The sequence below is a fragment of the Lepus europaeus genome, chromosome 6, assembly GCF_033115175.1.
Source record: "Lepus europaeus isolate LE1 chromosome 6, mLepTim1.pri, whole genome shotgun sequence".
NCBI lineage: Eukaryota > Metazoa > Chordata > Mammalia > Lagomorpha > Leporidae > Lepus > Lepus europaeus.
In genome coordinates this window covers 96,155,874-96,169,409 of record NC_084832.1, presented here as the reverse complement: position 1 = coordinate 96,169,409, position 13,536 = coordinate 96,155,874, and the positions used below count along the sequence as shown (strand labels likewise).

Sequence of the window (13,536 nt, the reverse complement as noted above, 5' to 3'; positions counted from 1 at the left end):
AAATAATTCAAAGGCCATAAACAGCCTCTGAACACACCTACATAAACCCAGCTAACTCCTTTTCTTCAATGTCCTATCATGTTTTGTAAAAGTAGTAAGCAGACTAGACATTTCATGAAAATGATATTATCAATCTTATCATTAAGAAAAATTAACAACAGTAAAATGAAAATTTGAACAAGCTAAAAGACATCACCACGTTAACAGAATGAAAACTGAAAGCATAAATATCAAGTTCTAGAGCTTCAGGTCTTATTACACATTTTTTAGTTAAAAATTTTAATTTTTTATTTTTATTTTTTTTTAATTTTTTGACAGGCAGAGTGGACAGTGAGACAGAGAAACAGAAAGAAAGGTCTTCCTTTACCGTTGGTTCACCCTCCAATGGCCGCCGCGGTAGGCACGCTGCGGCCGGCGCACCACGCCGATCCGATGGCAGGAGCCAGGTGCTTCTCCTGGTCTCCCATGGGGTGCAGGGCCCAAGCACCTGGCCATCCTCCACTGCACTCCCTGGCCACAGCAGAGAGCTGGCCTGGAAGAGGGGCAACCGGGACAGAATCCGGCGCCATGACCAGGACTAGAACCCGGTGTGCCGGCGCCGCAAGGCAGAGGATTAGCTATTGAGCCGCGGCGCCGGCCCTAGTTAAAAATTTCAGAAACACTGCGGCTGCCGCATGCAGTGCCAGCATCATGTGGGTGGCAGTTCAAGTCCCAGCTGCTCCTCTTCCGATCCAGCTCTCTGCTATGGCCTGGGAAAGCAGTACAAGATGGCCCAAGTCCTTGGGCCCCTGCACTTGCGCGGGAAACCCAGAAGAAGCTCCTGGCTCCTGGCTTCAGATTGGCGCAGCTCCAGCTGTTGTGGCCAATTGAGAACCAGCAGATGGAAGACTTTCTCTCTCTCTCTCTCTCTCTCTGCCTCTCCTTCTCTCTGTGTGTAATTCTTTCAAATAAATAAATAAATATTTTCTTAAAAAATTTTAGAAACAGGAGCCAATGTTGTGGCTCAGGGAATCAACTGCATACCATATCAGAGTGTTGGTTTGAGTCCTAGCGACTCCAGTTCCAATCCAATTCCCTGCTAATATATATGCCTGGGAAGCAAAGCAGGTGATGGCTTAAGCAGTTCAGTCCCTGTCAACTGTGTGGGAGATACAGATGGAGTACCTGGCTCCTAACTTCAACCTGATCCAGCCCTGGCTGTTGCTAACATCTAGGGAGTAAACCAGCAGATGGAAGACTGATCAATCTCTCTACCCCTACCCTTCCTCTCCCACCCTACTCCTACTCCTCCATCATTCTGCCTTTCAAATAAATATGTACATAAATTTTTAAAAATCTTAAAAAGAAGACCTATAGCTTTCCTTCATTTTTATTCCACAAACAGAGTTTGAGGAAAAAGTAGCAGAAAATGGCCCAAGTTTATGAGCCCCTGCCACCAACATGGAAAGCTCCTGGCTTCAGCCTAGCCTAACTCTGGCCTACGCAGCCATCCGGGGAATGAACCAGCTGATAGAAGACCTGGCTCTCTGTCTCTCTCTCTTTCTCTAACTCTTTCAAATAAATAAATAAATAAACCTTAAAAAAAAAAATATCATCTAGGCCGGCGCCGTGGCTTAACAGGCTAATCCTCCACCTTGCGGCGCCGGCACACCGGGTTCTAGTCCCGGCTGGGGTGCCGGATTCTATCCCGGTTGCCCCTCTTCCAGGCCAGCTCTCTGCTATGGCCCGGGAAGGCAGTGGAGGATGGCCAAAGTGCTTGGGTCCTGTACCCTCATGGGAGACCAGGAGAAGCACCTGGCTCCTGGCTTCAAATCAGCGAGATGCGCTGGCCGCAGCGGCTATTGGAGAGTGAACCAACGGCAAAAGGAAGACCTTTCTCTCTGTCTCTCTCTCTCACTATCCACTCTGCCTGTCAAAAAAAAAAATAATAATTATATATATATATATATATATATCATCTGAAACCAGGTCTATCCAATTTCTTTTTTTTTTTTTTTGACAGGCAGAGTGGACAGTGAGAGACAGAGAGAAAGGTCTTCCTTTACCGTTGGTTCACCCTCCAATGGCTGCCGCGGCTGGCGCGCTGCGGCCGGCGCACCGCGCTGATCCGATGGCAGGAGCCAGGTGCTTCCTCCTGGTCTCCCATGGGGTGCAGGGTCCAAGCACCTGGGCCATCCTCCACTGCACTCCCAGAGAGCTGGCCTGGAAGAGGGGCAACCGGGACAGAATCAGGACCCAACCGGGACTAGAACCCGGTGTGCCGGCGCCGCAAGGCGGAGGATTAGCCTAGTGAGCCGCGGCGCCGGCCTATCCAATTTCAATTAGAAAAAAAAGAAATATAGTTTGAGCAGAAGTCCCACTCATCTGCAGCAATAAACAGATCTATCTAACCAACAGTCAGAAAAAGAATATTCAAAAGGTAAGCTGCCACAACACAACTGTTACATTTCTATTCAAAATAGCTCTTTTTTTAAACCCTGGAAATTTTAAATGCCATTGAACAAAGAGAGTGAGAGAAGCTTTTAGGAATCTGTTTACATGTATGTAGGTATGCTTCAATTACTGTTTTTAGTTTAAAAAGGATCTATACAGGTAAGACTTGTACCTCAGCAACACATTTAGGACACCTCCAGTCTCCTTTGGGCACATCAGGTAGTGGAGGAATTAGACAAAACGTATGGTAGCTGTCATCACATCCATCACACAAAAGCAATTTATCTTCATTGTTCCCCCGACCACAAAACATACAAACATAAAGATCAACCTGTTAAAAAGAAAAATAAAAGTCTATTTTCTATAACACAGAATATTAAATTTTTACCAGGGGCTCCTTAACTGAAACAAACAAAATAATATATACTAAAATGTAAATATAATTTAAATCCTGAATATTTATTTCAAATAACTGTACTTAAACAGCCTAAATATCCTTCCAGAGCATTTAAGGCAAATTAATAAAAGAATATTAAGTTGCTATACTAAGTACAAATCTAGAATATTTGAAAATCAGATTAATTTAAAACAAAAATACCACATCATTCTTCCCACATACAAGTACTCTTTGGCAGAGCCTGAATACTAAGAACCTTGTGTAACACAACTAAACACTCGACAGTTTCCCTTGGTATCCACTGGGGATTGGTTCCAGGATCCCACCCCTTATCCCCACCTCCTTAGGTACCAAAAGCCATGGTTTCTCAAGTTCCTTATATAAAATGATATGGTTTGTGTAACTATGCACAACCTCCTATATACTTAAAATTATTTGTAACACCTAATGCAATGTAAATATTGTGCAGTTTTTAGACTGCTTTGTTTAGGGAATAAGAACAAGAAGAAAAGTCTGTACACGTTCAGTACAGACACAATTCACAATTTTTAAATATTTTCAATTTGCAGTTGGTTGAACTCACGGATCCAGAACCCACGGATACAAAGGACCTGCACTGTATACAAATTCATGTTCATTCTCTAAGCTACCCACAAGGCAATGACTTACGGGAAAGAGTCTGAACGGACATGACAGAGCAAGGTTAACATTACATAAATCAAACTATCTCCTAACCAAATGAACTAAACAGCATAAAAGTACACCAGGATAAAAATGTGAAACTAAAATAAAAATTAATCCTTTCCCTCCTAACACATCCCAAAGCACTTACAAAGTTAACAGAGAGAGTTCCTTTCCGTTGTCTCATTTGCATGTTAAATGCGTCTGACCTGTTGGTAACTTTTCGTCTTCGGGTGACCTCATCTTAAAATAAAAAGTTATATAATAATAGTAAAAACTAATGTTGAGAGCTTACTATGGACCAGATACTATTTAAAGTTATTTAATTAGCTAAAATCTCACAACACTATGAGGTAGATATACTTTTATCTCCCAATGAAGATAAACCACCTGCAGAATACAGAAACTAAATAACCTGCTCAAAATCACACAGCCAGTTATATGGCAGATTTGGGATTCTAATCCAAGCAATGAAGCTCTTGAGAGCTTCATTAATGCCGTACTGTCTGTATACAGTACTTAATACACACTGCCTATATGTAGTACTTACAGGGATTCTCAAGTTGGCCAAGAATAATTTTCAAAATCATTGCCAGCGATATAATTACAATTTTAAAGTTTTAAAATCATTGCTAGGCAATACAATAATTATAAGAATAACAAAGGTGGAACACTTAATTCTTAAAAGGGCAGTAAGAAACATTAAAATGTATTCAGTAAATCTTACTACATTGAACATTTTGAGAGTGATGGAACAACATTATCTGATGTACTAGAGTCTAGTCCAAAATCTGAATTAAATGACTAAACTATCCACATCATACAACGTACAATAATATGATTTCTGACTGTAGCATTATTATGTTCTACAATACAGTCAAAACACATCTAGCCTTATCTTTCTCGAACTGAGTTTTAAATTTGACATGTTACATAGGGAGAATAGAGGAACTTGATCTTTGCATAGTAATTCTACTCACAAAAATGTTTCAAACATGCAAAGCTGAAGAATACAGGCTTTCTGAAGAAAACACATAATTTCAGTGAAGTGGCATAATATAGGGAGGGCAAATATTTTTAAAAATCAAAGTTATGGGTAGAATTTGAAAGTTCTAAGCTTCCCCCAACCCCAGTCTATCTCAATACTAATGGTCAGAAAATCCTGTTTGCCTTTTAATTTAAAAGATTTACATTTTAGGTTACCAAGAAAAAAACCAATAATTCCATCATTCTCTTGTAACCAAACATTTAGAAACTGCAATAAACTTGCTTCACCTAACAGACATGGAAAAGGAATGGTCTCTCTTCCAAGATCATAAAAATTCAACATATTGTTCCTCACATCTTAAATTTATCTTCTATAAAAAGGTGATTTCCCTAGAAACTTTGTTGCAAATTTATAATTCTTAAGAAATTCCCAACACAAACAGCAATTCAAGTATCACTTCAATCTTTATAACCACATTCTTTCTTCTTATGATCAATAACAAATTTTACCTTCTTTATCCTTTGCTCCCATTGCCAGGCCCACAACCTTGGGCCCAGCCCCAAAAATCTGAAGTTTCTTCAGTTCTGTGTTTCTATTCATGTCTCCAGGTTCTGACTACAGAAATAATAAACAAAATTCATATTAGCATAATTATTTTGGTTCATGCATTTATTTTTAAACCCAAGAAAGGCTTTAGTATGCTCTCCAAAATGAAGGAAAAAATTATCTGATTTCCTCTCAATCCACTTGCTATCATTACATGGAAACTAGTCTCCAAAGCATCACGCGAAACTAGATTCCTTCCCACAAAATAAAATCTCTTTTTCATAAAAGCATAGCTGTCCTTTTGGTTCTGTCTAAAGACAGACACCACTGGTTATTATGCAATAGAAATTCACACTTCTTTATTTTTTTTTTAAATAAGGGCATTTTGAGGGCATATTTTTAGAAGCAGCTTTCACGGTCTGTTTTGCTTTTTTTTTTTAAGATTTATTTTTATTTATTTGAAAGGCAGAGTTAACAGAGAGAGAGGTCTTCCATCACCTGGTTCACTCCCTATATAGTCGCAAAAATAGTCGCTAGGCCAGGCCAAATCCAGAAGCCAGAAGCTTCTTCCAGGTTTCCCACATGGGTGCAAGGGCCCAAGGACTTGGGCCGTTCTCCACTGTCTTCCCAGGAGCACCAGCAGGGAGCTGGATCAGAAGTGGAGCATTCGGACTTAAACCAGCACTGCAGCTACACCATAGTGCCTGCACAGAATTTGACACTTCTAACTCGCTAAGAGACACCTGTCTTTGATGAGAGGACATTATGTCTAATTCAGGGGATGAATCACGACTGTTCTAAGCAAACTATGCTAATTTCATTGTTGGTGACAGCATAGCTACTAGGGGTGGGAATGTGATCCAGTTCCAGTAAATGAGACATAAAATACCTGACTACAAGCCTCTGGGAAAAAATTTTATCTTTTAATAAAAGGGAAAGCTTCACCAAGATTAAGTATTTTTGCTCAATCTCCCTTCCTTCCAAGAGTACTCCATCTGGTAAAAATACAGTGCTGGATTATGCAACAGTCATGTAGGAAAGAGTCTATCACCAATACACTAAAGAAAGCAATGTATAAGAGTGTGCCTGGGTCCTTGATGAGAATGTAAAAATGCTACACCAACCATAGGAATGTAGAAAATGTGTTCCTGGGGCCAGCACTTTGGCAGAATTAGGCAGCTGCAGGAACCAGTATCCCAACTGGGCACCAATTCAAGTCCCAGCTGCTCTACTTCCAATCCAGCTCCCTGCTAATGCAACCAGGAATACAGCAGAGGATGTCCCAAGTGCTTGGACCCCTGCACCCACGTGAGAAACCAGGAAGAGGCTCCTGTCTTCAGATTAGCCCAGCTCCAGCCATTGTGGCTATTTGGGGAGTGAACCAGAGTATGGAAGCTTGCTTGTGTTCTCTCTCTTTCTCTCTCTCTCTCTCTCTCTCTCTCTCAGTAACTCAGCCTTTCAAATAAGTAACAACAAAATCTTTTTAAAAAAAGAACTACAACATAAAAATAATTTTGTGCTGCTGGGTTAAGTGGAATTATCAGTATGAAGGATGTATGAACCAGCTAGAATGACTAGTTAGCCAAATTGGAGCAAACTGGTTCCAACTTTTATCTAATTTTTCCATTAGTCTAATTTAGAACAACTAGATCACCAAAAACTAATTTTAAAACAACAGCAAAAGATGGTAATAACAAAAAAGTATGAGAAGAAAAAAGCTATATTTTTTAAAAGATTTATTTATTTTGAAAGAGATACACAGAGAGATCTTCCATCCACTGGTTTACTCCCCAGGTAGCACAATGGCCAGCCTGGGCCAGGCCAAAGTCAGGAGTCAAGAGCTTTATCCAGGTCTCCCATGTCAGTAGCAGGGGGGCAAACACTTGGGTAATCTGTTGCTGCTTTCCCAGGCCGTTAGCAGGGAGCTGGATCAGAAGTGGAGCAGCCTTGATACAAACCAGTACCCATATGGAATGCTGGCATTGCAGGCAGTAGCTTGAACCCACTATGCCACAATGCCGGCCCCGAAAAGCTATTCTTTAGGAAAATGCCAATAAATGTGGAAGGAATGACAGAAGGAGACAATTAACCTGTTTGCAATCACCAATATAATAAATAAAAGAGGTAACAATTGCCAATGAATGTAAAATCATTGGGTAAACAAAACTGGAAAACAGGTTACTCACATTGTCTCAGTGTTTATTCTGACTACCTTCATCACAAAGAAAATAAGTACTTACAACGCAGAAAGCTGGCTGAAACTTACAGGTTGGAGGAGTCAGCACAGGAAAGGGAAGATACAAAAGGACTGAGATACTAAGGACTGGCCAAAGGGTGAAACAGACGAGAGGGACCAGAGAAGTCAAAGAAAAATAAGTTAATCAAAGTTCAAGGAAAGGAGTCAACAACCATAAATACATGACCAGTGATATACACATGAATATAATATATACATGACCAGACACGACTTAAGAGATAAAACAGGGGCCGGCAGGCCAGCGCCGTGGCTCACTAGGCTAATCCTCCGCCTTGCAGCGCCGGCACACCAGGTTCTAGTCCCGGTCGGGGCACCGATCCTGTCCCGGTTGCCCCGCTTCCAGGACAGCTCTCTGCTGTGGCCCGGGAGTGCAGTGGAGGATGGCCCAGGTCCTTGGGCCCTGCACCCCATGGGAGACCAGGAGAAGCACCTGGCTCCTGCCATCAGATCAGCGCGGTGCGCCGGCCACAGCGCGCCTACGGCGGTGGCCATTGGAGGGTGAACCAACGGCAAAAAGAAGACCTTTCTCTCTGTCTCTCTCTCACTGTCCACTCTGCCTGTCAAAAAAAAAAAAAGAAAAGAAAACAGGGGCCGGCACCATGGCTCACTTGGTTAATCCTCCACCTGTGGCGCCGGCATCCCATTTGGGCGCCAGGTTCTAGTCCCGGTTGCTCCTCTTCCAGTCCACCTCTCTGCTGTGGCCTGGGAGGGCAGTGGAGGATGGCCCAAGTGCTAGGGCCCTGCACCCACATGGGAGACCAGGAAGAAGCACCTGGCTCCTGACTTCGGATTGGCACAGCGCCACCATAGTGGCCATTTGGGGAGTGAACCAATGGGAGGAAGACCTTTCTCTCTGTCTCTCTATAACTCTACCTGTCAAATAAAAAAAAAAGAGAGAGAGATGAAACAATGGTGGGGCGTGGCACTCTGTGGCGTAACAGGTAAAGCCACCCCCTGCAAAGCCAGAATTCCATATAGGTGCCAGTTCATGTCCTGGCTGCTCTACTTCAGATCCAGCTCCCTGCTAATATGCCTGAAAAAGCAACAGAAGATGGCCCAAGTGCTCAGGCCTCTGTCACCTATGCAGGAGACCCAAATGAAGCTTCTGGTTTCAGCCTGGTCCAGCACTGGTCATTGTGGCCACCGTGGGAGTGAACTAGTGGATGGAAGCTTGCTCTCCCTCTCACTTTCAAATAAATATTAAAAAAAGAAAAGAAAAGAGAGATGAAATAACGGAGTGGGCGTTGTGCAGTATGTTAAGCCGTCAACTGTGACAGGTGCATCCAATATCAGAGCAACCAGTTCAAGTTTCAACTGCCCATGTTCAATTCAGCTCCCTAGTAAGGAGCCTGGGAAAGCAGCTAAAGATAGCCCAAACTGCATCCCCCTGGAGAAGCCACCTACTGCTGAGAAGCCACCTCCTACTGCAACACTGCCTTGACTCCTGTTCCCAAAGACACCCCTTTTCAGCATGAAGCAGCCAGAGTGATCATTGCCCAGTTCCCCCTAACAGATGTTAGGGCTTCCATTTCTGGGAAGAGGAAATGTGAGGAGTCAGATGAGTTAACAGATAGGGGATCACGATGCAATATTTGCTTCCTTCCCCTAAACTTTATCTGTAACAAGAACGAACAGGTTGCCCTCCTTCCTTCGGAATCTCCAAATTTACCTGAGAATAGCAAGGGAGCTCCTCCTGAGATTCCACCATAGCAGGCCAGACAAGATAGAGAATTGTAAATGAGGTCTTTGGATGGTTTCTGTCCCTGCTTGGCAACTGGATGCCAATCTAATTATTGAAATTGTACTTAAAGCTGACTGCCACCAGTCCCTTTGGGTTTTCCTCTCTTGGAAGCCCCCGTCCACAGGGCTCTGGAGGTCCTTGATTCTAATAAATACTTTTAAATCTCAAAAAATAAATAAATAAGGCCGGCGCGCCGTGGCTTAACAGGCTAATCCTCCACCTTGTGGCGCCAGCACACCGGGTTCTAGTCCCGGTTGGGGCGCCGGATTCTATCCCGGTTGCCCCTCTTCCAGGCCAGCTCTCTGCTGTGGCCAGGGAGTGCAGTGGAGGATGGCCCAGGTGCTTGGACCCTGCACCCGCATGGGAGACCAGGAGAAGCACCTGGCTCCTGGCTTCAAATCAGCAAGATGCGCTGGCCGCAGCGGCCATTGGAGGGTGAACCAACGGCAAAAAGGAAGACCTTTCTCTCTGTCTCTCTCTCACTGTCCACTCTGTCAAAAAAAAAAACAAAAAAAAAGAAGAATTTAAAGACTAAAGCACAGTTTACTAATTGATAATGGAAGTACCATTTTCAAATGAATTTCCATAAAATTCACATCTTATCCAGGACCCCTACATTCCTGCTACCAAAGGACCTAAGGGCTGAATTCTATTCAATGAGTTTAAACTCAGAACAAAAGTCAAAATGGCATGATGGGGGCCAGTGCTGTGGCATAGCAGGTAAAGCTGTCATTTGCAGTGCCAGCATCCCATATGGGCACCAGTTCGAGTCCCAGCTGCTCCACTTCCAATCCAGCTCTCTGCTATGGCCTGGGAAAACAGCAGAGGATGGCCCAAGTCCTTAGGCCCTTCCGCCCGCGTGGAAGACCCAGAAGATGCTCCTGGTTCCTGGCTTCAGATCGGCCCAGCTCCAGCCATTGTGGCCGCTCTGTCTCTCTCTCTCTCTCTCTCTCTCTCTGCCTCTCTGTAATTCTGCCTTTCAAATAAATAAATAAATCTTTAAAAAAAAAAAAAAATAGTATGGGGGCCAGCACCATGGTGCAGTAGGTTAATCCTCCACCTGCAGTGCCAGCATCCCATATGGGCACCAGTTCTGGTCCCAGCTGCTCCTCTTCCAATCCAGCTCTTGGGCCCTGCACCCACATGGGAAACCAGGAGGAAGCACCTGACTCCTGGCTTTGGATCGGCGCAGCGCGCCAGCTGCAACATACCAACCGTAGCGGCCACTTAGGGGGTGAACCAACGGAAAAGGAAGACCTTTCTATCTGTCTCTCTCTCTAACTCTACCTGTCAAAAAAAAAAAAAAGACCTCAAAGAAAAAGTAATGGGAAAAGGGAAAAGGGAAAAGGGAAAAGGCAGACAAAAAAAGAATTAGGGCATTTTTTTTCTTAATTTTTATTTGACAGGTACAGAGAAAGCTCTCATCTGCTGGTTCACCCTCCAAATGCTCACAATAGCCAGCAGGTGGAAGCCAGAACCCAAGAATTCAATCTAGATTTCCCACATGAGTGGCAAGAGGAGCCATCACCACTGCTTCCTAGAGTGCACATTATCAAGAAGCTAGAATCAGAAGCCAGAGCACAGCACCAAACGTGGGTACTCCAGAGCCACTGCTGCAGCATGGCAGGTTAAGTCCCAGCTGTTCCACTTCCAATCCAGCTTCCCGATAATGCACCTGAGAAAGCAGTGGAGGATGGCTCACATACTTGGGTCCCTGCCACCTACATGGGAGACAAGGATGGAGTTCCTGGCTCCAGGCTTGAGCCTGGCCCAGACTTGGCTTTTGTAGCCATTCTGAAAGTAAATCAGTAAATAGACGATCTCTCTCCCTCTTTGTCACTCTGCCTTTCAAATAAACAAATAAATCTTAAAAAAAAAAAAAAAAAGCGGGGGGGAAGGGTAAAGCTGTCACATAGGATGCCAGCATCCCATATGGGATCCAGTTCATGTTCTGGCTGCTCCAATTCCAATCCAGCTCCCTGCTGGTGGTCGGGGCAAAGCAGTGGAGGATGGTCCAGTGCTTGGGCCCCTGATACCCTTGTGGGAGTCCTTAAAAAATCTGCTGGCTCCTGGCTTTAACCTGGCCCCAGCGCTGGCTGTTGCAGCCATCTGGGGAGTGAACCAGTGGATGGAGGATCTCTGTCTCTCCCCCTCTCTCTGTAACTCTTTCAAATAAATAAATAAATAAATCTTTAAAAAAAAAAAAAAAAAGGTACCATGATGATACAGCATGCAAGAACCCTAACCAGCATCTTAACTGTTAGGCCAATCATCCACCCCAGGGCATTATTTTCTTCTGATGCATCAGGGGTTGAAATTATTTTAGATTACATAAACATGATAGAAGTTACATTGGAAATCTATATTCCAGTTCTTAAATGAATGGTGGCTGAAAAATAAAATGACTGCTAATTCTCTTATTTCTGCTAACCATGAAAATAGAATGTACCAGAAATCATCAGCATGTCTATGAAGTTAGCAGTACATTATCCACGTCACCCTAATCTGTCATCTTCAAAAATTTTTCAAAATTAATAGCCTTCTAAATCAAATTAGACTGATTTTTACAATTCCTTCTCTATTCATCTCAAAGGTGAAAGATGATGTCACTTCAAGTTTTAAAGAACAACAGTACACAAATGGCCTCCCATAACCAGACAATTGCTCTTCATTTAATGATGAAAAATGGCTTATGGACACTGATACCTGAGACTTTACACGTCTTGTTCTCTTCGGCAGAATATTCATTCTGGTGCCTGCATCAGGGGAAGTTTGGGTATCAGTGCCAAGAACTTCAGGCTCCACTTTTTCCTTAAGATCTAAATTAGGCATTTGTACTCCCTAAAAGATGAGAGCACAGAAAGAAGTTTACTGATAGTAAATCAGGTTTGAGAATCAGTGGAGAAATAATACATTTCCAATAAATCCCTACAACTACAGGAAACCAGATGGTGATTCCCCTACAAATTCATCTACAGACTCAAGGCAATTCCTATCAAAATCCCAACAAAGCATTTTTTTGGGGGGATAGAAATTTAAAGCTGATTCTAAAATATAATATAAATATATAAAACATAAGTTGTTGATAAATTTTGAAAAATAACAAAGTTAGAAAACTTACACTACTGAATATCAAAAGTTACTTTAAAGCTACAGCACTCAAGACAGTGTGGTACTGGTATTTGAGAAGACATGTAACAGCAGTACCCCCTTATCCAAAGGTTATGTGCTCCAAGACTTTCAGTGGATATCTCAAACAGCAGATGGTACTCAGGAACCCTATGTGCAGGAAGTTTTTTTCTACAATAAAGTTTAATTTATAAATTGGGTACAGTAAGAAATTAACAATAGAAAAATTACAATAATATATTATGATAAATTTATGTAAATATGGTCACTCTTTCTCAAAATCTTAATGTACTTTCACCTTTTCATTGAACGTAAGTACATTATGGCTTCTTTCTAGCATATCCAAATTTCTAGCATAACTACTCGTGTTTTTGGGTCATTTGTGTAAAATATGAGTACTCATGGCGCCGGCACTCTAGTGCAGCGAGTTAAAGCACCAGTCTGCAGCGCCAGCATCCCGTATCAGTGCCAGTTCGAGTCCTGACTGCTCCTCTTCTGATGCAGCTCTCTGCGATGGCCTGGGAAAGCAGTAGAAGATGGCCCAAGTCCTAGGGCCTCTGCACCCACGTGGAAGACCCAAAAGAAGCTCCTGGCTCCTGATCAGCTCAGCTCTGGCTACTGCAGTCATTTGGGGAGTGAACCAGCAGAATGGAAGACCTCTCTCTCTCTCTCTCTCTCTCTCTGGCTCTGTCTGTAACTCTGACTTTCAAATAAATAAAATAATTCTTTAAAAAAAAAAAATAAAAAAAAAAAAAGAGTACTCGTGCACTATCACTGTGATACCATAATAGCCAACCTGCTAACTAACCTGGCTACCAAATGACTAACAAGCAGAGACAGAGGAATGATTCACGTCCCAGGCAAGATGGAGGGTAACAAGATTTCATCACACTACTCAGAAGAGCATGTAACTAATGCTAATGGAATTCTCTACTTAATATTTTGGAACTTCAACTGACTGTAAATAACTAAAACCACAGAAAATGAAACCATGGATTGGCCAAGGGTTGAGGGTGGGGGAGGACTACTGCAATCCAATGGAACAGAGTTCAGAAATAAACCTAAACATTTATGATAAACTGATTTTCAACAAAGGTGCCAAGTTAAATCAATAGAAAACATATATTGTTTAAAACAAGCAGTGTTCATCACAACTGAATATTCACATACCCTCCTTCCAAAAATTAACATGTATCTTTAACTCACATAGTATACACACATAGAAAAAAGAAGATTCAAAATGCATCATGAACCTAAATCTAAAAGCTAAAACTTGGGACAGGCATTTGACAAAGCAGTTAAGACATCGCTTGAAAAACCTTAAGTCCCAGCTCCATTTCTAATTCAGCTTCCTGCTAAGGCAC

The 13,536-nt window shown here is 42.6% G+C and overlaps 1 protein-coding gene across 2 annotated transcripts in view; it reads right to left on the bottom strand.

The window, feature by feature from the left end:
* KDM5A (lysine demethylase 5A) overlaps positions 1 to 13,536 on the bottom strand; it is a 99,002-nt gene that overhangs the window by 68,954 nt on the left and 16,512 nt on the right. For both annotated transcript variants that reach the window (XM_062194635.1, XM_062194636.1), the window contains exons 5-8: positions 11,750 to 11,884; positions 5,009 to 5,114; positions 3,663 to 3,754; positions 2,606 to 2,764 (exon numbers count right to left, since the gene is read on the bottom strand). In XM_062194635.1, the coding sequence (XP_062050619.1) occupies positions 2,606 to 2,764; positions 3,663 to 3,754; positions 5,009 to 5,114; positions 11,750 to 11,884 (492 nt within the window). The remainder of the gene's footprint in view (positions 1 to 2,605; positions 2,765 to 3,662; positions 3,755 to 5,008; positions 5,115 to 11,749; positions 11,885 to 13,536) is intronic.